The 27072-nt window shown below is 35.7% G+C and overlaps 1 protein-coding gene and 1 long non-coding RNA gene across 5 annotated transcripts; one reads left to right on the forward strand and one right to left on the reverse strand.

Annotated features, from left to right (window-relative positions):
- Positions 1 to 3041: 3041 nt before the first annotated feature.
- LOC125188755 (serine/threonine protein phosphatase 2A regulatory subunit B''beta-like) lies at positions 3042 to 14522 on the reverse strand. Of its 4 annotated transcripts, none has more exons than XM_089057902.1 (14): positions 14080 to 14522; positions 11464 to 11521; positions 9793 to 10017; positions 9566 to 9671; positions 9375 to 9474; positions 7705 to 7807; positions 7510 to 7600; positions 6293 to 6434; positions 5848 to 5995; positions 5618 to 5727; positions 4712 to 4868; positions 4106 to 4231; positions 3846 to 3996; positions 3042 to 3626 (listed from the first exon to the last, which is right to left on the reverse strand). In XM_089057902.1, exons 1-13 carry the CDS (start codon positions 14211 to 14213, stop codon positions 3856 to 3858), a joined length of 1641 nt encoding a protein of 546 aa, XP_088914028.1. In that variant the 5' UTR covers positions 14214 to 14522; the 3' UTR covers positions 3042 to 3626; positions 3846 to 3855. The 4 variants fall into 4 exon arrangements, with proteins under 4 accessions (XP_088914028.1, XP_088914026.1, XP_047941756.2 ...); XM_089057900.1 differs by having other exon boundaries at positions 3042 to 3555; positions 14080 to 14518; XM_089057901.1 differs by having other exon boundaries at positions 3562 to 3767.
- Positions 14523 to 14937: 415 nt separating this feature from the next.
- On the forward strand, positions 14938 to 16989 carry LOC125187088 (uncharacterized). The gene is made up of 2 exons (XR_007170561.2): positions 14938 to 15485; positions 16434 to 16989. It is a non-coding gene; the product is annotated as an uncharacterized LOC125187088 (long non-coding RNA).
- Positions 16990 to 27072: the final 10083 nt, after the last annotated feature.

The raw sequence follows: 27072 nt of genomic DNA on the forward strand, positions 1-27072 counted from the left end.
TTAGATCATGTAGTTTAGCTCTGTAGTTTCGGCGGAGGAATTGACATCTCCGTCGTCGAGATTACATTTCAATTCATGTTTTCTTAGTTAGATTTATAGTTTAAGCTCTCAAACCCAGTTTAATGTTCAAGTTTCTCACTCTAGTGTTTAAGTCCATGCTCAAGTGCTTAAGGCGTGGTGGCTAACATGTCGTAGAAACAATCTCGAGTAGGTCCATGGTCTCTGTGGTTCGACCACGCTCTTGCCGCTTATACTTAGTAATATTTGTTGCAAAAGTGGGAAACTATAAATCTTGTTGAAAGGAGGGACACGTGCATACGACACACATGCAAAATCCCTCTCTTCAATCTTCAACCCGCTTAATTCTTAATAAATTAGAATTCGCAATTAGCGAGGACCGCATCAATCTACCATGAGATAGTCTAAAACCCCTTGTCCTTTAGCGAGACCCCATACGAAGATAAAAAGAATCAAAATTTCTGTCAAATCCCTTATTTCCCTGGTATTGTAGTTCAATCTAAAGTTGGGCTAGTGGTCTAACCGATTAAAAAAAAAGTCTAACCCCACCAAGATTCACGTTGAAGGATTTGAGGGAGAGTGTTGGCTATTGAAACTAAATAAACAAATACTCCCTTCGTCCCACAAAAGATGTCACACTTTCCTTTTTAGTTTGTCTCACAAAAGATGTCACATTTTCTTTTTTGGAAAAAGTTCTCTCTCACATGAATATAAAAATTATATTTTCTCTCTCCATTTATCACACAAAACAAAACCTCCTAAAATTCGGTGTCGTCCCACAAGTATGACATCTTTTGTGGGACGGAGGGAGTATAATTATATCACATTGGTGTTCATATAGAACTGAAATCACTATATAAGTCTCATGAGCCTTTTCTCCTATAGACCACTGACCATGGATGCAACCATCGGAGAAGAGGAAGAGCCACAACCAAGAAGGCCGTCATTGAAGCACATTGGTCGCCAATTTCAGGGAGTAACTGAAGTACATTAGTCTGTCTCTCAAAAATAGAAATTTTCAAACTTTCTATTTTTTGAAACCTTTAAAGTCCTATACATCAATTTATATACCACTTATACCACTATAATAAAGTGGACCCCACAATCCACTAACATTAATTCCATTAGTTTTTCTCTTTCTCTTTTACTAGACTAATTTTTCTCTTCCTCTCTCTTACTTTACCAATTTTTCTCTTCTTTTCTCTTACTTTACCAATTGTACATTAAACTCATGTCGCTTCAAAGGTTTATATTTTTAAATACGGAAGTAGTGTAATATACTCTTTTAGTCTTTTAAAAATTGACTTCTTTAGTCAATTTGGTTTTATTCATATTCCTTCGCTTCCATGCATCAATACTTTCTCACATATAGAAAAAATGGTCTGTCTTCGCTCGGTGTTAAAAGATTATTTGGTTGAATCCGATGGCGATATATTACCCCTTACCTACCATTGTTTCCGATCAACGCCATTTTTATCGTAGCTTTAGTTTTGCAACTAACTTTTCCTCCACTATTTCTGCACATTCTTCTATTAATTATTATTATAAAAATAATTAATTAATTTTTATGTACTCCATTATATATTATAATAATAGTAATAATTTGTTATTATTATTATTATTATTATTATTATTATTATTATTATTATTATTATTATACTCTCTCTATCCCACAAAAATATGCATTATTTCCTTTTTAATCCGGTCCACAAGAATATGTACTTCCTAATTTTGGAAAGACTTCTCTCTTTAATGAGGTAAGACTCATTCTCCACTAAAAATACTTTAATTATTTTTTTTTTCTCTACCTTTCTCTTACTTTACCAAGTTTACATTAAAATCCGTGCCGAACCTAAAGTGCATATTCCTTGGGGACGGAGGGAGTATTATGTATACTTCCTCCGTCTGCGAATAGCAGTCCCGTTTTTTCATTTTGGTCCGTTCGTGAATAAGAGTCTCGGTTCATAATTATCACAAATGGTAAAGAGGCCCACATTTAACTAACTCATTTCACTCACATATCATTTAAAACTAGTATATACAAGTGAGACTCATATTCCACTAACTTTTTCCACCCACTTTTCTTAACATTTATTAAAACTCGTGCCGAAAAGAAATGTGACTCCTATTCGCGGACAGAAGGAGTAGTTGTTATCCTTATTATTATGCTAATTATTAATAATATATTAAATAATTATATTATAATTATCTGAACTATAAATTACCCTCTCTATTGCACAATAAGAGTTATATTTTGTCATTTTGGTCCTTCTCATAATAAGAGTCACATTTGACTTTCGTCATAAATGGTAAGTAGATCGCACATTTCAGTAACCCACTTAACTTTTCCAGCATACCATTCTTTACATTTCTTAAAACTCATGTTCACACCAAATATAACTCCTACTGTGGAATACATAGAGTATATAATAATAAATAACAATTACTATTATTTTATTATTTAATTATACATTAATAACTAATCAAGAATGTTTTGATTACATTTTTAATTTATGAATTATATCTAAATAAGTTATCAATAAATATTTATAATTATAATTAAGTTTATTATTATTTAATTTATTATTATTATTATTATTATTATTATTATTATGCTGCAAACTAATAACATATTAAACAAATCTAAATCTAATTATTTATATCATGCATTATATAATAAATAAAAAATATTCTAATAATTATAAGTATTATCTTTCAAATTAATTTATTAATAGAATCTTAATACAAATTTAAAATTATTGATTATATTATTATTATTATTAGTAATAAACATGTATTGAGTAATATAAATTCAAAATCATAACAATTTTCCTTGATATTTTTAATTACAGGATAAGTAATCTATTAGGATGAAATTAGATTTTTGTTGCAAATCTTAAATTTGTCCAGTATTTGATTTAGTGTTTCAATTTAAAAATTAAATCTAAAATCTCGATGTTATGCAAACAGAAGAAAATAAATTTGTTCGGATCCAAGTCCATTGTTTGGATAGAACAAAGGAATGCAACTCCACACTTTTAAAGCCTTCATTTCATATCGTATTTACAAACACCAGTTCGCCATCATAGTCGATAAGCATTGATATAAAAAACAATATCATCAAAATTCAATCTCCAACACAAGGGAAATGGATTCTAAAAAAGGGGGAACAACAAACTACAGAGACGAGGAAATCAAGAAAAAGAAAAACAAGCAAAAACTAGTAATGAAATAATTAGTACTAAAAATTATTCTTACAACTCACAAGAACCAAGTGCTAAAAAAGACTCTGGACTAACATAATCTATATACTCCTCGTTGGCATCAAATCAACAACCGCGCAAGCTGACCGAGCCTTTCCCTGTGCAACACGGCAACATTTCTACCGGAAGGCGAGAGCTCAAAATTTCTAAAACAAGTCTCCAAAATGTAACAGCGGGGCGAGTGAGAGTGAGCAGGATGGCTAAATCCCTCTCTATATAGTTTATAATGCTCCGTAGCCAGCTATATACGAGGAACTTATAGTTGGCTCGGCTCCTGATAATATGCAAACCTTACATAATTAGTAATGCCAAGGAAGTTATGCATAACCCTTCTGAGGACAAATCCTATTGTTTTGTCACATGTCAGCACGCATGTTAGATTTTGATATTACGTTACTTCAAGCAAACTAAACGTACACATGAAAAGAGATTTCTGCAGTTCCACTATCCTGGTGACAGATATATGGCAGTCACCAGAATAACAATCTAGCAAAGCACAAATACATATTTGAATGAGACTGAGTATATCAGAAAAATCTCTGATTAAATTGACAAGAATCTTACCAAACAGAAGTCAAAAAGGAGCCTCGAGTGGTTCATCCCAATTATTATCACTTCCATTAGAGGCATCTTCTGCATCTTCCTCCATTGAGAGCCTAATGTATTCCCGGTGAGCAAATCGATCCCACTCAGTCAAATTAGGGTTCTCGCGCTCCTGGCCAGTTTGAATAGTCGAGAAGAGGAATGAACATTTCAGTTCTTGGACCATATTTTAAATTGCAGCATGATATAAATACAATAGGAATTGAAAGTTTGCATTTTACCTGCCGAATTAGAAAAGGATCACGAGACTCGAAAGCCATAAACTTATTAAGGTTAAACAGGATATTGAAAACACTGCCAGAAAGTCTGCTTCCTTTTATATCTCGCAGTGTAAAATAGCTCTCATCCTGCGCGTCATAATTTGAATGTAATCAGATGTCATAAAATTCATACAGCTTCAAAGTTGGTGCTTGTATAAACATGAATAGTGAATAGATCACAAATAAACTTCCTCAGTTTATTGATCATCTTTAGATCTTTTTTTAAGGTGCCTCTCAGTAGCTTAATATCAGAATATTATTTAGAATTCCCGCCAGATTAAAATCCTAAAATGGTCTAGATTTTGTCCGAAGGTTATTCAAGTTGGGTGAATAAAGATACAATTCAGTGACTACTTTAGAATGGGAAAAAAGCATATGCATTTGAAGTTGTGAAGATGATACAGGAACTTTCAGTCTCCATTATGAATTTAGGCTAAGACGGACTTTTCAGCTAAGTTTTTAAATTTCAAAACAAAGAAAATGCAAAGCCACCAACTTTAATATATATAAAGCACAACAGAGATATGTAAGAAAAGTAAGTCATATACAATCTACAATAAAGATCACCTCTGGATGAACCATGTCCACAATTTGACACAATATATCTTCGAAAAGCACAGGCTCTTGGGCCATGCATTCCATTCTATGCAACTGCTCCTCGTAAAAGAATTGCATTTCATTCCTCGTTATAATTTCATTACCATCCAAATCTATGCACTTGAACCTGAAAAGGACTACATTATTGACTTGCATATAAAAGTTAAAGAAATCATCAACCAAATATATTGAGCTAAAAGAGAACACCTAACACATTAATGCCAAGTGTACTATCTGAGCATTTACAGAAGGTACTACTCATCACTAAGAAACATTTAAAACCTATCACAGAAACACTCAAATTCAGGATTTGCTCTCCGAGTCATTGATATTGAGCCCCTACAGGATTAACTATGAATGTATTGTGCTCGTTGGATGAAAAAGTATAATTACATCTTCCAGAATCCACTATTTAGATACTACCGAAATAAGTAAAATCTTTAGTTAGTTTCTTCGTGAAAGGGCTCAGTAGCACCCAAACTCACAACCCTGCAACCCACATGTATAAAGAACTCAAAAGATTCAGGCTCCATTTTCCTGATTATCCAGCCTTTAGCAACATGGAGGTCACACCGACAAAATCATACTCCCTCCGTCCCATTAGAAATGAAAAATTTGCTTTTCGGCAATTTTATGTAGTGATGTTTAGTGAGATAGTGAGGAGAGAGTAAAGTAAGAGGGTGAAAAAGTAGAGATGATGTTGTTCCCAATTTAGGAAACGTTTCATTTTTAATGGGACAATCCAAAAAGGAAAATGTTTCATTTTTAATAGGACAGAGGTTGTACATGATATAATAGAAAGAACCCAACAAACATTCAAGGATATTTTATTGTGCTGACTTGTTTTTTATTTGACAGCTTAGATCTTGTGCATACCAATACTCAAGACTAAGGTCAGATGATTTATCCTCCTCTGACAATATGAAGTAGACGAAATCTTCATATCCCATCTTTCCTTCAACCTTACTGGTGAACTTTCTCGGAACCTTGCAAATTCAAGCAACAATGCTTAAAAAGATACTCAAGACATAAAAAATGGATCAAATGTTCCAATGCATGCAACCCAACTCATCTCGAATAGTAAGAAGAATGAGGGAACAGCAAACCTGGGAAAATATTCTATCAACAATCCTGTAGGTAAGTGCATGGTTACCATATCTGATGAGGTTTTCTTTGTCGATCAAAAAATCATGATCCGAGTCCAGTTCCCAGAACTTGCAGTATATCACATAAAAATGCTCATATGAGAAGTACCTGAAGAAATGGGAACAGAATGTGGTAGCAAATATACACTAGTAATATGCAAAATAGTGGACACCAAAGCAACTACAATGCCCCTAGTCCAATATACATGCTTGATAGAAATGATATATAATGTTACAAATGATAATACATGTACAATGACTACAATCTAATGATAGTCTTGAACATCCATAAGTTACCTTTTATTCACTTTTCAAAGAACAAGAAGAAGATCATCATGATTCATTACCAAACAGATGGACAAGAAAAATATAAGTCATATGAAAAAATAAGATACTCTTTAATTACCTCAAGACTTTATTGATATCCTCTTCTTCATCTGCATGCTGCATTGCGGCAATCAAGTTTGAGCGTCTCAGCTCTTTTAGTGTAAGACGACTATTACCCGCTCTATTCACATAGTAAAATATTCTGTATATTACAGTTTCAGCTGTAAATAGATGAAAAGGGATGTTACTTAATATCAGTCCAAAAAGTATGAACTTCTAGCAAGTAGATAGACATTGAAGTACTGCTGGAGAATCATTAAAATTCCATGCCCTAGAAATCATATATGTTCCGTTCAAGCAAATGTTGAAAACAAGATGAGAAGACCACTAAACAAAATTCAATAAGCTACTTTTAGAACATCTGTTCAGGGGAAGAGGAAAAGAAAAGGTACACAATATATTACTCCCTCCGTCCCAAGGAAGATGACCCCTTCCTTGGGCAGCACGGGAATTTATGCAACTTTATTTTGTGTGTGAAGTGGAGAGTAAAGTAAGATAAGAGGGAATAAAGTAGTGATAAATGTGTTTCCATTTTTAGTAATGGGTCATCTTAGTTGGGACACACCAAAAAGGAAAGTGGGTCATCTTCAGTGGGACCCAGGGAGTAGTAAAACTTTATAGAACTTTCAACTAGATAAAAAAATTGTTGAAATCTCTCAAATCTTGCCCCACATCGACTTGGTGATGATCCCATCTCCTCTATATAAGTGTGGATAACTCTCTCCCTGCCCGGGTGAGTGGCCCATTTCTAATAAGAATAAAGTTACCCAACAAGGTTAAACCAAAATTCATACAAAAAGAGAACAATGATTCTAGAACCTGTAGCATTTGTCACATAGATCTAACAAGACATAGTGTTACTGCTATCTAGACCTTCATGCTCATATTAGTAAAAGTGATCAAACAAACTAAGAAAAGGCGGACCCTAGTAGAAGGTTTAGATAAGATCTGTCCATCAGGTAAATGTGCTTGATACTAACATAATATTGTTGAGCTAACAGCCAACAGAGGCCAAACAGTGTCCAGTACATTAAATTGAGCAACAGTGATTTAAAACAAAAAAAGATATTGATTTGTAGTGCAAATCAGTAAATTTAAGAGCAGAAGCAAGCAATAGGAAATCGTATTCAAGGATCTAGCACAAATAAGAACTTTTGGAAAAATGGAAATGACAAGTAATTATAACCAATATGATTCAATAACAATAAATGAGTGCAAAATCGAGAGATGGCATACCATATCTTTCTTGAAATTCAGGCGTACCCTGTAGGAATTCCAACCCAGGATGAGTGGTTAAAAGTTCTCGAAGAACAGGTTTAAAGTCATCCTATTACAAGGTAATAACATTACCAACACATACCGAAGCTGTTAATAACTAGCTGACTCAATTTATGCACTAAAGATTTAAAAATACTAAGAAATTTGTTCAACCTGGACCAAGTGCCTGTTCTCTGGCTGCTTCAAGATTGTAAATAACTGTGTTGCCAGATCCTTGGTTAACATTCTATTAATCCAATAATCAACAAATGCATCTCTGTTTGGACAAATAAGCCCCAGGTGAGAGTTCTTACTTCTTACATCAAATGACAACAAGAGAAATAGAATCATCAATCATCTTACTGTCCAGAAGTGTAATGATGAACAAGTTTCCACTAGAAAACGTTGCCACTTGCTGGTAATTACAAACTTAACGTTTAAGCTCAAGAAGAGGGTAATTTCACATGGAAGTGACATATTTTTGGCTTTTGCATTTCTTTTCTTGCACTACTAATACTAAATATAAATCCAAGCATCTTTTTCATTTCTTTTTTTTTTGGTGGGGGGGGGGGGGGGGAGGGAGTAAGTGGGGGTAGCTTGTTGGTTGTTAGCAGATTTATCAGGATCTCTTTAGTTATTACGTGGTATTTTGTACTGCCTCTATAAATGATTCAAATCATTCCTTTTTTGGAAGTCCCAAGCTAAGTGAGTCATTTCCTTTTATGGCACTCACTCTCTTACTTTTTCCCCTCTACATTTTTATCTATGTTACTTTATCTCACCACTTAACTAACAAAACTCCACTTTCTTGAAACCAGTGCCAAAAAAGTAATGCTACACTTATAGACTTTGAAGCTTACTTGGTTTCTAAGATAATCTAAGAGTGGAGGAACATAGTGAACCAATCATTTAAAACAAATGAAAAGGATAAGGCTTTCTTTTACGATTGTGTATACCAAACTTAATTTTTCACTATGGCAATTCCCTTATATATTGGTTCAACAATTGCTACAATATTTTAATTGATTATTAAAAGTAAACACAATATATACATGCTAATAATCAGAGAAAGGAAAACAAAGCACATTTCATGTGTTACAAGTCATGGTACATGACAAAGCACATCTCCACAATGTAATGTTTACCTCATCCTACCAAATAACAATCCAAGATAAATGATGGACCCAACATAAAAAAAATTTCCAAAAATAAGACGACAGTAGATTTAGTAACAAGAAGGGCATGCCAAAAACCATATATGAAATGCACAAGATACGGGCATGGAAGGTACCAAAAACATGAAAACATGATGACTTTATAGATACTGAAACTAAACAGTCAGATTATGGATCAACAAGTGGACACATGAAATGTGTTACATTAGTTCCGCTACAGCTGAAACTCACATCAATCCTTTGGAGTAGTTCAAGCATTACTAATTCTAATACTCCCTCCGTCCCATTAAATGTGAAGCCTTTGCCTTTTCGGCACGAGATTTAAGTAGTGTTGTTTTGTGAGTTAAGTGGAGAGAGAATAAAGTAATAAAGAGAAAAAAGTAGAGATGATATAGTTTCCATTTTAGGAAATGTATCACTTTTAGTGTGATCAACCAAAAAGAAAAACATGTAATTTTTAATGGGATGGAGGGATAGTTCAACGACTAATTAGTATGTAGCATTACACATAGTTTAACTAATAATAAGTAATATCCTTCGGGTGAACTTACTTCTTAACCATGGAGCATTACAAGATATATTTTCAGCAGTTTAATGACTAATGAGTAATAGCTGGACTCTAGAGGTCACAGAAAGATGGACAAAAGGGGAAATACTTCATTACATTACCTGGTCACAATTCCAGCACCCTCAGTATCAATCTTTTTAAACAGTACAGAAGAAAAGAAAGACGGGAGCTTGCAAATTTCCTTCGTCACTGGTTTAAATTCTGAAAATCCATCAAATTTACAACTTATTAGTACACATTGAACAAGTGAACATTCTAAAACTACATCACATGCACAATTAGCAAATTTCACCATGTATTTGCAGTCCATCCACATGACCATAAAAAAATTGGTTGATTCTAAACAAGCACCGCTCTTTCATTTCATTAGGTGGTGGCCGGCCATTTTGGAAGTAAAACTGCATAATCACAAATTTTATCAAATGAACTATACTTCACTCACTTCCCAGAAAGAGGGGGACTGTAGGATTCTAAAACAAAAACTTGGAACCAGAATAACAACACATCAACTAATTTAACCTGAGGTATAAGCTCTTTCACAGGCTCATTCACCGATTTCAAGCCTAAGGCAGAAGGACCTGCCCTCTTGATGATTCGAGGAGAGCCTGAACTCCTTGGTGAGAGTGGTGGTGTACTACCTGAAGGAAACATAGAAGGCAATGTATTGCTAGCTGCAGTATTTGTGCTTGCTGTTCCAGAAGCATTCAATGGGCCACCTCCCTTATTATTAAGCAACGATTTTACCTGTATATTATACATGAGGATAAATGTAAATACATCTGATTCCTTTATCAACATTAACAAAGCTTAAACCTAAAATTCTGGGCAGTTTTGAGGTAAAATGTAACCAAATAAATTGATGCCACCAGCACTTGGAAATTCTGAAGAACTGAAAAGACATACTAGAACATTCATCCCAATTTTTTGATTCCATATCCAAATGAAGAACTTCTGCAAAGTCATTCCAGTTAGTGACACTGCCAACTCTCAATCAATACGGGTATCAGAAATAGTGCAGGAATACCGTTGGCATTTGTATCTACTTTAAGGACTTAAGTGTAAATGTAAATTCCAGATATACCCCAAGGGTTTTTTAGTGTATATTCAATTTTCGGCTCAAAACAATTTGGTATCAAAGCATCAGCTGCTGGAAAATGGCAGGAATAGATCAGGAGGCAACGTTTGGTGAAGGAGTGCCTCCCGCAGGAGAGTACACTGCTGCCAGGGTAATTGATGTGGCTTGTATGGCAAAAAGGATCGATTTGTCCAAAGGAAGTATGTGCTAGACTTTCTCAAGGAGACAAGTATGTTGGGTTGCAAGCCTGTGAATACTCGCACTTATTGATCAGAAGTTAAAACTGAGTGCAGAGGAAGAGGAAACCAAGTTGGGTCGACAAGGAAAGATTGCCAAATATTAGCGGGTCAATTAATATATGACTCAGTCACTCAACAAACATATCATTTGTTGTGGCCTTGTGGGCATGGTGAGCTACTACATGCATGATCTTGGGAAAGGTGAAGGTCACAGCCACAGTTTACCAGATTCTGATTTTTGGAAGAATGGACACTTGAACATCAAGGTCTACTGTGATTCAGACTGGATGAGCTTATGACAAGAAGAGAAAAAAAAATCGGTCGTTGTTCATTCCACAACCGAAGCAGAGCATGGCACTGTCCATTGTAGAGATTATCTCTGCTTGAGATCCATGTTGGTGGAGCTCAAGATGGACCAAGGGCTCAGATGAAGTTGTGGTGTAATTCATCTGATAACAAGTCGGCAATCAGTATCACGAACAACCTCATGCAACATGGCAGAACCAAGCTGTGGAGCTCGATGGGTTCCATCAGTTGAACGACGAACTACTGAAGTTAGGACATGTAGCCACTAGTGGCCGATGTCTCACTAAGGGGCATAGTTCATTAGACTTGCAATTTGTATCTAGTTTAGGAACTTAATTGTGAAATGTAAATTATAGATATAGCCCGAGGGGTCTAGAGTAAATATTCAATTTTAAGCTGAAAACAACTAATACAACTTCATAGAGTAAGAACAGACAAAAACTTTTATTTTTTCTTCACATAGGAAAATTTAATCAAGTCAAATTATTCCCATGTTTTGTCAACTCGAAGAATACTACAAACCCCTAGGGGAGACAGACCGATAATTTGACAAGAAAATAGCTGCATTACCAAACTATAAGAGCATTGGAACATAGCTTGAGAATAATGTGTACATCTCAACCTACACCTGCCAAGCAACAATGCATATGAATGTTTTAGCAGGAATATCTGCTAATGAAAAGCAAAATCTAATCTATTCCAGATCCAACATCTCATATCAAGGCTGAACACTATTGTCCTATTATATGCTCATTACGAATCATGGAATCTCTTGCTCTTATGTAAATGAAGAGCAACAACTGATTTGAAATGTTAAATACTCCCTACTTCCCATGCTACTTGAACATTTCATTTTCGGACTGTCCCAAACTATTTACACTATTTCTATTTAAAGTAAACATTATGGTATTTAATTAAAATATTAGAGTTAATTAAGTGTTCCCTTATTAAGTATTGCTTTATTACACTTAAAGTTCTAATTTAATTACACTACTTACTCATGTTCAAATTTACGTTGTTAAATGAAAAGTGTGAGTAGCATTGGACAGAGGGAGTAACTCATAATAAGTTTATCCAGCATACCCAATCTACATAGGAATGCAGGCACATCCTTTCTAATACCAAGTAACAACTAGTAAAATTTACTGCTCTGAATGTGAAAGAAATCTACTCCCATGGACTTCCCAGGGTCATGAAAACATCAAAGGACAAAACTGTTCACATAAAAAATGGTTAGTAATTTGGTATTTGAAATTCTAAAGGGTTGCAGATTGATCACATGTGCTTTAGATGGACTAAAGTCCAAAAATTGGTCCCTTACATTTGCTCAAAAAACCTTTTTCGGGTCCTACACATATAGTATGTTAGAGCCTTTGGTCCTAAACAATATATTTGGTCAATATTTAACGGTTCTGTAAACAATTAACGGTCAATCGCATTTTCAAGCCCAAAATTGGTATCATACATTTGCACAATAAACCTATTTGGTCCTGCACATTTTAAGTGAGTTAGCGTTTGGTCCAAGACAATATGTTTTGGTCCATATTTAACTCATCAATCAGGTCAAAACACTTTTGACTGTTAATATTTTACGAATCTGTTAAATATGGACCAAACATATTGTGTAGGACCAAAAGCTAACGCTCTTAATGTGTAGGACCAAAAAGTTTTTTTGAGAAAATGTACGGGACCAATGCTAGACTTTAGTGTTTAGATATGACCTGCAACTGATGAAAGTTTGACTTATGATGTTAGAAATTGCATTGTTGAAGAAAAGGGTTTTGAAAGTCCAATTTGTATGAACAATTAGTTCTTAAAATCCAACACACAGTAACAGAATCAAAGGGTTTTATTGAAAATCCAATTAGTCTGAAAGTTCCAAAAATGTGGCAACACTCTCAATTTATCTAAATATGAACATACCAGCCCAAATTATGTAATGTAAACTAAATGTATGGCAGAAAATTGTCACAATATGGAAAATATGAAGATAGAACACTACTCTCTCCGTCCCTGAAAAGTATGAACTTTTTCCTTATTAGTGTGTCCCTAAAAAGTATGAACTTTCTGTCTAATTTTGAAACAGTTAAGCAACACATTACCCCCTACACATCATTTTATTTACAATAAATACCATTACACTCACTACTAATGATGTGGAGACCAATCTCTACTAACACTTCTTACATTACCCTTTATCTCCTCTCTCTTATTTTACCAATTATACATTAAAATCCGTGCTGAACAAAATATTCATACTTTTGAAGGACGGAGGGATTATTACACACTTGCACTGTTCAAGTAGAAAATACCACAAATTATAATGAAATTGAATTAGGCTAGCATGACTTCTTCAACCAAAATGCAAATGATGACATGCACATGGTTTACATAGCCAAAATACATTGGATTTTCCATGTAAAAAAAGAGTCATTGCAATTGAACACCTAGAATCTCACCTATCTCACTTTATTTAATTCTGTAGTGTCCTAAGAATGAATGCATCTTGCTCATAAATAATTAATGGTTCCACTACACTGATTATCAGATGATTGATTATGCAAATGAGCAAGAGCAGGTGCCGTCACATGAAGCTTCTATTGATACATAAAAGCAGAAAACAAAACAGAACAGCTATAACATTACAAAAGCACTGATCCGCATATGATCAAATAGAAAGGCCGCAATGCTGGTAGTCAAAAGTTATGTTCAGTTCTGTAACTATTATCCATGCAATACCAATATATACTAATCCCCAATCCCAGCTTAGATTACACATTTCTTTTTCGCACTTGTTTCGGGAAAATGATATTAATAAATAGTTAAAGTGGAGAGAAAGTAAAGTTAAAGAGAAAACAATGTAGAAGAGACTCTCTATATTATTCTGTGTCTTTCTTTACTTTCTTTCTTCTTTAACTATTTCTTATCATTTTTCCCAAAACACGTGCAAAAAAGAAACGTGGGATGGAGGGAGTATCACTTATCCAACTTCATTTCCATAAGGGCTCTTAACACCTTAAACAACCATCTTGTACACATTAAGACGGAAATCCCTATCATCTGTTAAATGGTTTACAGTAGCTGCATTTATTTTTGTTTATTATGATTTTGATATAATTTACAAAGCATACGATTCTAAACCAAGCACAAACTACAAGCAAAAAGATGGAATGAAAAATCAATTACCAAGGAATTTGTTTCAGGAAGCGAAAGCCACTGATCAAAGAGCTTTTCGGCAACATAGGGATTGGTTTTAATTGCCAACGGCGACACATCCTGAATTTGCAATAGTTCAGCATCGAGGCACGTGATATCTCCATTAAATTCCAAATCCATCTCTATTTCCTCAAAAAATATACAACTCGCAACCACCAGATCTTTGTTGAACCATCAACCAGGAAGACAGCCCAAATTCCGTCGCCCGCGGATCTTAATCAATTCAGAAATCGGCAAATAAAACATAAAAAATAGATTAGGAATCGGTATCTGTGTAGCGCGGGAAAGAAAGCCCTAGAATGAATTGATAACAGAGATCTGAATAGAGATTGCAATTCATTTGCAGTTGGAAATATCGAGCAAGTGAATACAGTGAATATATAAATTATTATTTAGTTAGATTGTTAAATTACAGATTCATGTTGTTACTTTAATTGGGGAGCACTAGGGAGTGCCCATGATTGCTAATAAAGTACTCCCTCCGTTTTATAATAGTAGAGTTATTTTTGTCATTTTAGTCTATTTTATAGTAGTGAATTTATTTATCTTTTTCAGTAAAAGTCAACACATTTTTTCTCACTTACTTAACTCTCTCTTACTTTCTCTCTTCATCTTTCTACCCTTTTCATTTCCTACTTTACTCTTTCTTTACTTAGCTCACTTAACACAATTTTTCTTAAGCCTCGTGCTAAAAAGAAATGTTTCCACTACTATGTTACGGATGAAGTACATCTTATTTCAGCCCTTGGATCTTACAATAGATAGTTGTGATTGATTTCCTAAAACAGTATATGGATTGCATTTTTGTGTTGTAAATATTACTTATTACTCTCTCCGTCTCCCATTAAGAGTCACACTTTGACCGGACACGGATTTTAAGAAATATAAAAAAAAGTTGGTTTGAAAAAGTTAGTGAAATGTGGAACCCATTTTTTTATATTGATTTTATAATAAAATGTGAGTGAATTGAGTTAGTGGAATATGAGACCTACTTACCATTTATGGTAAAAATGAAGTATAACTCTTAATTGGGGACGGATCGAAATAGAAAAGTGTGACTCTGAGTACAGGGATAGTTTTGTCAGTTTAAGATTTAATTATCCCTTTAATTCAGACATGGAAACGAGTTGGGTCTCTCTCTCCCCACTCCCTCCATTACTATCCCCACCAACGCAAATCAACACCAATTCCCAACCGATATGAGCAACGAAAAACCCTAGGCGTCGATTTCATCCTATTTTGCTGAGGACGATGAGTCTGAGAGTTTAGGCGACTGGTTTCGAAGGTTGTTTTGGTTGTTTGTCGGCGACGGGAGGTGTGCATTTTAGCCATCGCGATTTCGCCATCTATTTTGAAGGAATTTTGGACGAATTAAGGTGAAACGGTTCGTCTATTCTTTTCGATTACAATTTTGTGTCGTGTTTACTGTAGAAGAAGCGCAATTGTACGGCTTTTGCACTATTTCAGGCACATTTATTTGATGTTTTCATTCTGAGTTGGTTTTGGTTTATGTTCTCAAATATGCATTTTAAGAGATCACCACACCATCAAAACCTTAATTCTAAGTTGTATGTTGCAACTTTTATCAAGCATTTGTTGCTGATTTGAGATGGCGATTGATTTATCTCATGTATGTTGCTATGTTCTTGTTAATTGATTGATTTTGTGTTCTGATTCCGGATTATATAATTCAGATTTGCATGTTTTATAGTAATTAATTGCATTCTAGTGCTTTAATTGTAGCTTGTTTGGAAGTTCATATAAAATGAGATCTATATCCTACTTGATGTTTTGAGTGACATTTGCACTTCTTGAAGCAGATTATTGCATACGACAACTTCCTTTTATTGCTTCTTTGTGAAGTCGAGTAAGATATGGTTTGTGATCCTGTATATGTATTCTTGGTATAATGAATTTGTTTGGGCATGTTGTAAAATGTTATCTTGTGTACCGGAGATTTGTATGTTTTATAGTAATTAATTGCATTATCGTGCTATGATTGTTGCTTGTTTTGGATTTTATATGAAATGAGATCAATGTTGAATATTAAAAAGAATTATGCACTGGAATTTGAATATTGGACTTGTTTTGTTTGCAGTAAAGCTTAATTTCAGGATTATTATTTCCAATAAACATTTATTGAACAATAGTTGCTTTTTTATAATATCCATCAGATTATGCACTTCTTTTACTAACTGACTGCATACTAGACCATTCGTGATTATTTCACTTTTATTTTCTTTGAAAAAACGTCGCATGTTTTATGATCATCTATTGCATACTAATGCATTGTATATTGCATTTGTTTTATGTTTCTGTTGTAGTTGTATTATGGGGTGAAAATAAAGGCCACGACTGAGCCGGAAGAGGAACATGATATCCATTATGAAGACGAGAGGTATTTTGTAAACATACTTGAGCAGCCAGTGTGCCACCTATGGACACATGTTGGCCAAAGCGAAAACTAAGGTGGTTCCCATGAAGTGGCGAACTAAAAACAATAGCGCCGACTGTATATTGTTTAGAATGAGGTACATGGAAACCTATATAGGGACCAAACTTGCAGATTGTAATTGTGATCTTACAAGTAAGATCTCAAAGGCGTTCCAACTACTATGTGCGAAGTTCGGTTCACAATAGTTTACTACAGCGATAACACGGTCGTTGATACCATGATGAGTATAACCTCCATGCACTTTGAGGAGGGGCTAATGAAGGACCTATTGAGGTGGATAAGATGGTCTCGAAGTATGGAAATGTGTTGTATTAGAAGAATAAACTGTATTTTATTATTTTTTGGCATTAGAAAATATGGAAGGATTGATTTTGGTTATCCCAGGCATACTTCTACCATGTTAATCGAAAACCTGTCATTTCTAATTTTAGGTACTTCAATTCATATGAGTATGCTTTTTAGATTATGTTAGTAGCTAACTAGAGACTATGTTTTCCCTTTTCTCGACCACAATTCCTAGCAATCCATCAATGCGAGCATAACCATCATAAAAAGCAACCCCCTCATCTAAGATTGTCAGGGCATTCCGGTACACAACTCACTTGGTCGCATGTGAAATAAATAAAATTAGCATTTGAAGGTCACAAATATTGCATTTTAAAAAACATGAATGCTTTATACTGAAGTAAAACACATCAGGTAAAAAATAATGTCGAGGATTATTAATTCGGGAACACATGGATACAATTACAGGTTCATATGAATGCAATATGTAAGACACCGTACCATCTATATAACTAATATAGATCGTTGAATCGGAACCAGAGACAAAGATATGCAATTTCAGGTTCATAGAAAATCAATAATGAATACACAACAACACAATCCGAGATTGATTAACTATATCATGAACCACAACGTATGAACTAAGAAATAAAAATAAACAATGCAATTCCAGATTCATTGAAAATGCAATACCTATTACACAAACAAGCAATCTGGGATTGATGAACGGTATCACGAACCATAACTTATGAACACTAAAACAAAAAGTAACAATGCAATTCAAAGTTCATTAAAATGCGATAACGAATACAAAACCAAGCAAACTAGGATTGATAAACGGTATTACGAACCACAACTTATGAACGCTGAAATAAAAGGAAATAAACAATACGATAATCACATTGCTTTAATAGAACATCGATTCACAACTTCACGATTCATGGGTTTAATTAAAAGATTATGGCTACAAAATTTCGTCTTCAAAGTTAAGTCAAATTACAATGTAAAACAAAACAAAAATCATGGAGTAACAAAAATTAACGATTGAAAAATTTCTCACCCTCGGCGATTTAACTCATCTCCATGACAGCTGGGAACATCAATCTCCATTGATCGATGGTTTCTATTTTGTAAACAACGTAAGCAAGTTCAACCTTAATTGATATCGAATTGCATCAAATATTAGGAAATTAAGTGCCTTGCGGTTTGGAGAAAACTGTGTAACATATTATCAAGAATAATATAAAATTGAATCAAATATCATGGAAAGATAAGTGCCTTGCGGTTTGGAGAAAACTGTGTAAAATATGCATACCAACAATACCCTTATGCGATTTTTAATTGTACTTTTTTATTTAAATCGGCATGCGACGTGGCAATTTTCTCATATCTAAAGGCTATTAATAGAAGTATGTTGTTAATTAATATTTAGTTAGCATATTAGTACACCTCAACTTTAATAGCCTCTCATCTTATAATAAATTACTTCTAATATACTACATTTTTTATTTTGATAATTGAATGAAAATATTTTGTGCGACTTTTAAAGTCCATTTGTATAAATAGTCAGGGTATTTATATCTACAAAATTTTCATCATTGTTTCAATTTAGTATAAAAAAATTTAAGTGTACATATTTTATACACAAGTTCAATTAATATTCCAAATTGATATATTTAATCAAATCTCTCTAACATTGTTACTTTTCTTTTTTTTATCATCATATTCATATTGTAGGGCATAATTTGGGAGCGAATATATAGATGTATCCTGCTCCGACATCGTTTGTTTTTCGTGCAACATATCACATACTTATCGAAACTTTTGGGGGAAAGGATTATCTATTTGGTCCAGATGAATTGAAATCTGCACTTGTTGATTCATTCTTAGTGAGAAAATCTGCAGTGCAAGTGTAGAGGGTGGGAGGTTGTAGCACAAGAACTCTTAGATAGATCAACATTCAACTGATTTCAATTATCAAGTTCTTGAACTTGTAATAGAGGGACATTCACTTGTATTCGGTATGTATATGTATAGATGTATTGTTGTAATTTTGAATAGTATTTATTAGAGTTTCACTTGTTTAAGTAACATTCATTTGCTTGGATACAAAATAATTTGGTCATATCTGAAGCCGAAGCTAATATTTCTATACCTGCTTCTTCGTAAACATATGGTTTTGTTTGTATTTAATACTCCTATGTACTCCCTCTATCCCGACTAAGAGGACATATTTCTTAGTCGACAAGGGATTTTATGAGTTGTTGGTTAATGTGGTTGAATGCAAAGTGAAAGAGGTGAGTGTAAGTATTAAATGAAGAAAGAAAGTGATTTGAATATTTAATGAGAGATATAAAAAAAGTGGTTGAGTGTATTAGTTAGAAAGAGAATGTTACGAAAATTAAAAATGTGTCATCTTAGTTGGGACAAACTAAAAGGGAAAGTGTGTAGTCTCAGTTGGGACGGATGCAATAATCATATTTGTTGTGTTTTTTTTTTGTTGTACCAAACACGCTTTTGGTGGAATCCGACTAATCTTGCTCGATCGAGTTTGCGGATTATGGCCGAATGTCTTCCAATGGGTGGCGAGATTTGAACCTGTGCCCTTAAGGTCACCGAAGCTCCGCGCTGTCAACTGCGCTGCGACCCGTTGGTTGTGTTTTATTAGTTGTAGGATATAGACACTTTCAGAATATGGATCTCAATTTGCTGTTTGAGATTAAATTCAATGACCTTTCTAAATTTGGGATTAAATTCGCAGAATATGGGATCGAGGCATGCGGGATTTTCGGAATAAGAACTTTTAGCTTTATATTTTTTTCTCTTCTTTTTTAGTATTATTTAACTCACAAAATATAAAAATTGACCAAATTACCATTCGTGAAATCTATTCAAAATAAGCCCTCTAACTATAGGTAAATTGCTTGGCGGTGGAATGGAGGGTGTCGGGGTCTTTGAGGATTAGAGATGAGGTGACGGAGGGAGAATTGGAGGATGAGTTGAACCAAGGGAATGACATCCCTTTCTTAACTTCATTAAGGGAACAACATCACTGTGATTCATTCGACATGGATCGTAACTAGTTTCTTGTTTCAAGATCGTATGCTTTGAATCTCGTTTTAAATTGAATTTGCTACTTGTTTCCTCTTGAATTTCAGTTATGGTTTTATTACTTGCTGCCTAGTTAGTTAGATCTAATAATTTCACATTGATTTCGTTAATTGTATGCTTTGATTTGTATCGTAGGCTAGATCTAATTTTTGTGAGAGTATTTCTGATCGTTTAAACTCCATGAAAATGTATAGGATTCGTTGTTGCTTAGTTTCTGTCACCTTGCATGCTAGGTAGTGCGTAAATTTAGGATTTGCATGTTTAGTCGTCTCGATTTTGGATTTAATTCCTGATCTGAATATTAGTAATTTTAACTCAAGCTTTGTTAATGGTGTCTTCATTTTCTCTGCACTTTGTATTACTTGGTGAAGAAGGCAATTTCACCATCTAATTTTGGGACGACTTTATGCTTTTAGCCACCTTTTACTTTTTCTGCATATCTGGTAGTTAGTTGGTCAGTGCAGTTTGATATTCTCTGTTACTTTTGTCTGTCCATTTATAGTAATTCCTCACTTTTCAAATGCTCCACAACAGTCCAGTACTCATGTTTACGTACACAACCATGTTCCGATATGATAGTAGCTTACTGGTCAGAATAGGATAGTATAGGTCTCTCTTCATTTTCACGTCTAGATTAAAATCAACCCAAAGCATGGTAGCAAACCAAACCTTCCAGAATGTCGTCACAATCGTATTATGCATACATCCATCTCTGCGGGATTCGACCATTTACACCACTATACTAGCTAGTAGAAGCGGGTTGATGTTTTGATAATAGATTTTAGGTTTCGTGCCAACGACACAACTAAGTTAAGCTTTCCTCCTGACTAGTTGAACACACGAACCTGCAGAAACCTGCGCTTTCATAGGGCTTTGGTTACTTGCTACTCTACTAGGTTCTTGGGAGACCTTAAGAATTTCACTTATTAATTAAGCTCCTAGTGGTATTGTGACTTTCGAAATCACCAAGAATGGTGTGCTAAATGAAGAGGTGAGAAGATTGTCGCAGGGTTCTTCATCGCAGTTAAAGGTATTGGTTACCGAAGATAGAGAAGCAAAAATAAAGGCAAAAAGGGCAAAGATAAAAGTCGACGCAAATCAAGATACAAGAATATTGAATGTTATCATTTTGGTAGGCCTGGCCATATTAAGAAAAAATGCTTCTAGTGGAAGAAAGAGGACAAAGTTGGCCGAGATAAATATGAAAGAAAGGAAGAAGAAAAATCTGATAGTGTTGCTACTACCACTTCTAATGATGATTTGCTAATTGTTTATGGTGAAAATGTAATCAACCTAGCATCCAACGAGACGAGTTGGGTGATTGGTATCAATGCTTCACCTCATGTCACGTCAAAGAAGGAGTTATTCACATCTTATACTTCGAGTGATATTAGAGTGTTAAAGATGGGCAATGATAGTTTTGTGAAGGTTGTTGGCACAAGAAATGTTTGCTTAGTTACTAATAATGGAACAAAGTTTACACTTAGAATCTGTCAGGCATGCACCGCATATTTGTTTGAATTTGATTTTTGCAAGAAATCTAAATGATGAGGGATTCTATAATACATTCAATGAAAGCTAGTGAAAATTGGCTAAAAGTTCTTTAGTTGTGGCTCGAGGAACTAAGAATGCGAATTTGTACTTGATGAAACCTTCAACTTCAAGAACCATTTAAATGTGACAGAGAGTGATAGATCAACTGAGCTATGGCACAGAAGAGTTAGTCACATAAGTGAGAAGGGCCTTAATTGTCTAGCTAAAAAGAACCTATGTTCGGATTTGAAGAGTACTATATTGAAGAATTGAGCTCATTGTGTTGCACGAAACAGAGAAGAGTTCCATCTAAGCGTCATCCTCCGCAGAGAACGTATGAGTTGCAAGAGTTGGTTCACTCTCATGTTTGTGATACTTTTAAGGTAAGATCACTTGGTTTTGGGGTACCCAGTTTTTTTGGGTCGGGTACCCTTATTATGGTTTACGAATTATAAAGAAATATAAAATTTAAATTAAACCAAAACACAAGAAACCTAAAATATAAAAAATAATGGAAGGGCATAAAGAATCTCAAATACATTTCCACTTAATTTAAAGTGATATGTTTTCCTTTTTAGAATATCCCATCAATTTAAAGTGATGTGTTTTTGTAACACCCCGACTTTTTGCTACCTTTTTATTAATTCTTGAAGGGATCGTTTGTGCATCTGAATATATATATATTTTTTTTGCCTTTGTTTCTTTTGCGGAGAGAATGATTTTACAATTTGGGCTTAAACAATTATTCTTTTGCTAGCCCAATTCTTTTACTTGAGGAAACTACTTGTTCAAAGCCCAAGACTTCTTATTTTTCGTTTTTCTTGATCCCAGTTTATTGGAAAAGCCCAATCACACAAATATGATGAAAACCACGCTCTAAATTATCGGTTACCGAAAATCTTGGCCATGATCTGCACTACCAATAAAATAGGAACCAGACTATCTATATAAATCATCTCTTCTCCACGTCTCTTGTCATTCAATCAATTTTAAAAATCCAAAGAGAAAACAGAGAGATAGAGAGCCGTAGCCTACTAGCAAAATCATCAACTCCAGATCGGTTCACATTAGCAGCAGCGAGAACTACGATGGAAACAACCCCGATGCAGCGGGGCTGATCGGGACCACACAGGGTAAATCAGAGCTGCCTGGTGAACCGAAGAAACGATTGGACAGAAGTGGCGACAGGCTGCCCCGGCGGAGCAGCAACGTCCGATCAGCAGCGGCGATCTCAGCGGGGCGGCAACGATCCAACAACGGTGGGCGAATCAGCGAGCAGCAGCGGCTGTGGTGGCAGCTCATGACGGACAGCATCTGTGAAGACGGAGAATTACATGAGGCAACGATGGCGTAAAACTGTGACAGCAACCAACGATGCTGCAATCTGACCGACGGAGGAGAGGAGTTGGGACAGCGAGCTTGTCTCTTGGTGACAAGGCTGATGGGTGTTGATCGAAGGAGGGGCAACGGCGAAGCTGCTGAACGACGAGCGGGCAGAGGCATCAGCGGCAGAGAGGCGATGGTTTCCGTGGTGACCACCGCGGTGGCGAAGGGCAGATTGCGACTGCTCGGTGATGAAGGCAGATCGGGCAGCAGCGGTGACCGGCGGCGCCATCAGCGGCGATGTGGAGAGTGCATTGCGACGATCAGATTGCTGAGAGAGAGAAGAAGAGAGTAAGAGGGAGAGATGGAAGTCGTTGCACGCAGTCGAGAGAGAGAGAGAGATGTTTCTTTTTGGGGAAGAAGAGCATTTATTTTTTGAGAAGAGATCAGAATCTTCTAACTAAGATCGAAGGGGCGATTTTTGCATGCTATTTAAGAACGGAAAGGATTGACAAGTGAAGGATTTAAGAGAACGAGGTGGGCTTTCTTTTTAAATAAGGGCAATGCCCTAAGTATATTTTTATGTGAAAATGATATGAATATTTGTCATGCCGTGTTTTGTTTTATCTATGGAACCTATCTGCTGTGGCTTTTGCCATCTATGGATAATCGAATTCGGGTCTGACTAGGGAGTGAGTCCCTACTCAGGCTAGTGTACACCAATGGGGATCGTGAGCCGTCTTTTGGGTCGGCCGGTCTAGTGACTTGGAATGTGGCCACATTCCTTGTCATCAATGGATCAGATATGGTAGACATCTATGGGAAAATGGTTGATCAACCGACTTTTACGATGGAAATGATTTTAGTGTCTTGGGTATTTTTTTTAAAGTTAAAACCCAAGGTCACTCAATGGTGGCATGATAAATACTTTTTATAAAATATTTTCGGCATGAGTACACTGAGTGCATCAAGTACTCAGCCCTGCATTTGTTTTTAAAAATGTGCAGGTTGAGGGTTTAGTTGTGACGAGCGTGGTGGGTGTTGAGCAGAGCTAGTGAAGATTTGTGTTTGCTTTTAAATGTTCCGAATATATTATGTCTTCATACATAATATTATTCTTCTCTCGAATGCTTCCGCTGAATGATGTTTCTTTTGAGTTCGTGTATTGTCAAGATAGTTTCATTTGGAGTTGTTGATTGTTGAGATAATACTATGATTTTATTCGAGCTATTCCATTTATTTTGAGCTATGGGTCGAGTTTTGTTGTTTTTCCCTTTTTTTTCCGCTTCTTTTATCCTCCCCTAGTCACGATTCACCGTGTTTTCTATCCTTAGAAAATGCGGGCGTGGCAAAGTGGTATCAGAGCAATTTTTCTTTCCGCTCTGGACCCGAGGGTCTTTTTCACTCTTAGTCTAGATTCGATTCGCTAGACTAAAAAGTTGTTTATTGAAGGCTCAACATCCCGCTTCGCCATGCTCAACAGAGAAAGGGGTCATTTATTTTTATGCGAAATTTTATGAAAATGTTTTGGAGAAAGAAGATAAGAAACTATGGTTATGAAAACGAAGTATGTTTTACAATGGGATAGAGGAGCTATGGTTATTGAAAAATAGGTGTGTTTGTTTTGCGAGAAGATGAAAATCTTTGGTGATAAAAGATGTATACTATGCAATGGGACTTGTCTTTTATGAAAAGATTTGATCAATGGAAAATGCCGTGTCTATGAATTGTTGAAAAAAATTTAGTTTCGAGGGGAAAAAAAAAAAGTTTTAACTTTTTCTTTTTGAAAAATTGAGCTATGGAAGTGTGGTGATATTTATGTTATGAGATGCAAAGTATAATGTGTTTATGTTTGTTTAAATGTGAAGTGGTTTGTGGAGGTTGAAGTATGAAGTATATGATGATATGTTATGGGATGTTAAGGGTATTTTGTGTATATACACATGCTTTAGTTACGCGATATATGAATGACGTTTTAAGCAATGGTTTTTGGACGTTGAAGTATGTTATATATTATGAAAGTGTTGATGAAAGTTGAGTTAAAGTACGTTTTGAGTTTTGAGACAAAATTTTTACTTTAAAGTTGAAAGTGAGATGTGAAAATTTTGAAGAAAGTATGTGAGTTTGGGAAATTTTTTTGTTATGAAAGTTTGAATGTAAATGTGAAAGTGATTTGCTTTGGGATGTGAAAATGTTGTGTGTTATACTTGATTATCATGAGATATGAATGCCTTTAAATGTGATAGTTGTTGATCTTTGGGATGGTGAAGTATGTTGCGAACATAGAGTGCTTATATTGTAGGCTAGATTGAATACGCGCGAAGCGTAGTTTTAAGTTGAGATAATCTATCACTTTCCCAAGTGACGAAAAAACTAGAATCTGAAAGTGTGGGGCGAACCCCTAATTTAAGAAGGCATGAGGCAAGGAGATCGAGAGTGAGAATGGAGGCCGGTTGACCATGGAACTTTATCTATTTCTTGGAATGACGAGAAACGTTGGAGCAAGCTTAACGTGTGAACCATTTTACTATTTCTTATCGTTTTCCTAAACAAGAATACGATGAAGATCTAAAGAAGAGAAGAATAGGGAAAACAAACTGAAGTTCAAACGAGCAAGGTGTCGAGACAAGAAGATTTTGTTAGAGGATGTATTCATGCAATGACGAGAGATCATTTCGTGATTTAAATTAATATAGTCTAATCTTGCGTAATTTCCTAAAAGTACCGACACGACGGAGATGACCTTTATAGCGGGCAAAGAAGCATGCAGATGACTACGAAGTTTAACAAGAATGATGTTGGTGACGTGACAAGAATACGATGATGATACTACTTTCAACTATAGTTATTAATTTTAACGATATGAGGAGGCTGCTTGGAAATTGGAAGATGAGATGATGGGGGAATATTATATTCAAGGACGTAAGCAAATTTCGGGACGAAATTTTTGTTAAGATGGGTAGATTGTAACACCCCGACTTTTTGCTACCTTTTTATTAATTCTTGAAGGGATCGTTTGTGCATCTGAATATTTTTTTTTTTTTTTTTGCCTTTGTTTCTTTTGCGGAGAGAATGATTTTACAATTTGGGCTTAAACAATTATTCTTTTGCTAGCCCAATTCTTTTACTTGAGGAAACTACTTGTTCAAAGCCCAAGACTTCTTATTTTTCGTTTTTCTTGATCCCAGTTTATTGGAAAAGCCCAATCACACAAATATGATGAAAACCACGCTCTAAATTATCGGTTACGGAAAATCTTGGCCATGATCTGCACTACCAATAAAATAGGAACCAGACTATCTATATAAATCATCTCTTCTCCACGTCTCTTGTCATTCAATCAATTTTAAAAATCCAAAGAGAAAACAGAGAGATAGAGAGCCGTAGCCTACTAGCAAAATCATCAACTCCAGATCGGTTCACATTAGCAGCAGCGAGAACTACGATGGAAACAACCCCGATGCAGCGGGGCTGATCGGGACCACACAGGGTAAATCAGAGCTGCCTGGTGAACCGAAGAAACGATTGGACAGAAGTGGCGACAGGCTGCCCCGGCGGAGCAGCAACGTCCGATCAGCAGCGGCGATCTCAGCGGGGCGGCAACGATCCAACAACGGTGGGCGAATCAGCGAGCAGCAGCGGCTGTGGTGGCAGCTCATGACGGACAGCATCTGTGAAGACGGAGAATTACATGAGGCAACGATGGCGTAAAACTGTGACAGCAACCAACGATGCTGCAATCTGACCGACGGAGGAGAGGAGTTGGGACAGCGAGCTTGTCTCTTGGTGACAAGGCTGATGGGTGTTGATCGAAGGAGGGGCAACGGCGAAGCTGCTGAACGACGAGCGGGCAGAGGCATCAGCGGCAGAGAGACGATGGTTTCCGTGGTGACCACCGCGGTGGCGAAGGGCAGATTGCGACTGCTCGGTGATGAAGGCAGATCGGGCAGCAGCGGTGACCGGCGGCGCCATCAGCGGCGATGTGGAGAGTGCATTGCGACGATCAGATTGCTGAGAGAGAGAAGAAGAGAGTAAGAGGGAGAGATGGAAGTCGTTGCACACAGTCGAGAGAGAGAGAGAGATGTTTCTTTTTGGGGAAGAAGAGCATTTATTTTTTGAGAAGAGATCAGAATCTTCTAACTAAGATCGAAGGGGCAATTTTTGCATGCTATTTAAGAACGGAAAGGATTGACAAGTGAAGGATTTAAGAGAACGAGGTGAGCTTTCTTTTTAAATAAGGGCAATGCCCTAAGTAT

This window comes from Salvia hispanica, chromosome 5, assembly GCF_029641045.1.
Source record: "Salvia hispanica isolate PSC_SH4W2 chromosome 5, Shi_PSC_v1, whole genome shotgun sequence".
NCBI classification, from domain to species: Eukaryota; Viridiplantae; Streptophyta; class Magnoliopsida; order Lamiales; family Lamiaceae; genus Salvia; species Salvia hispanica.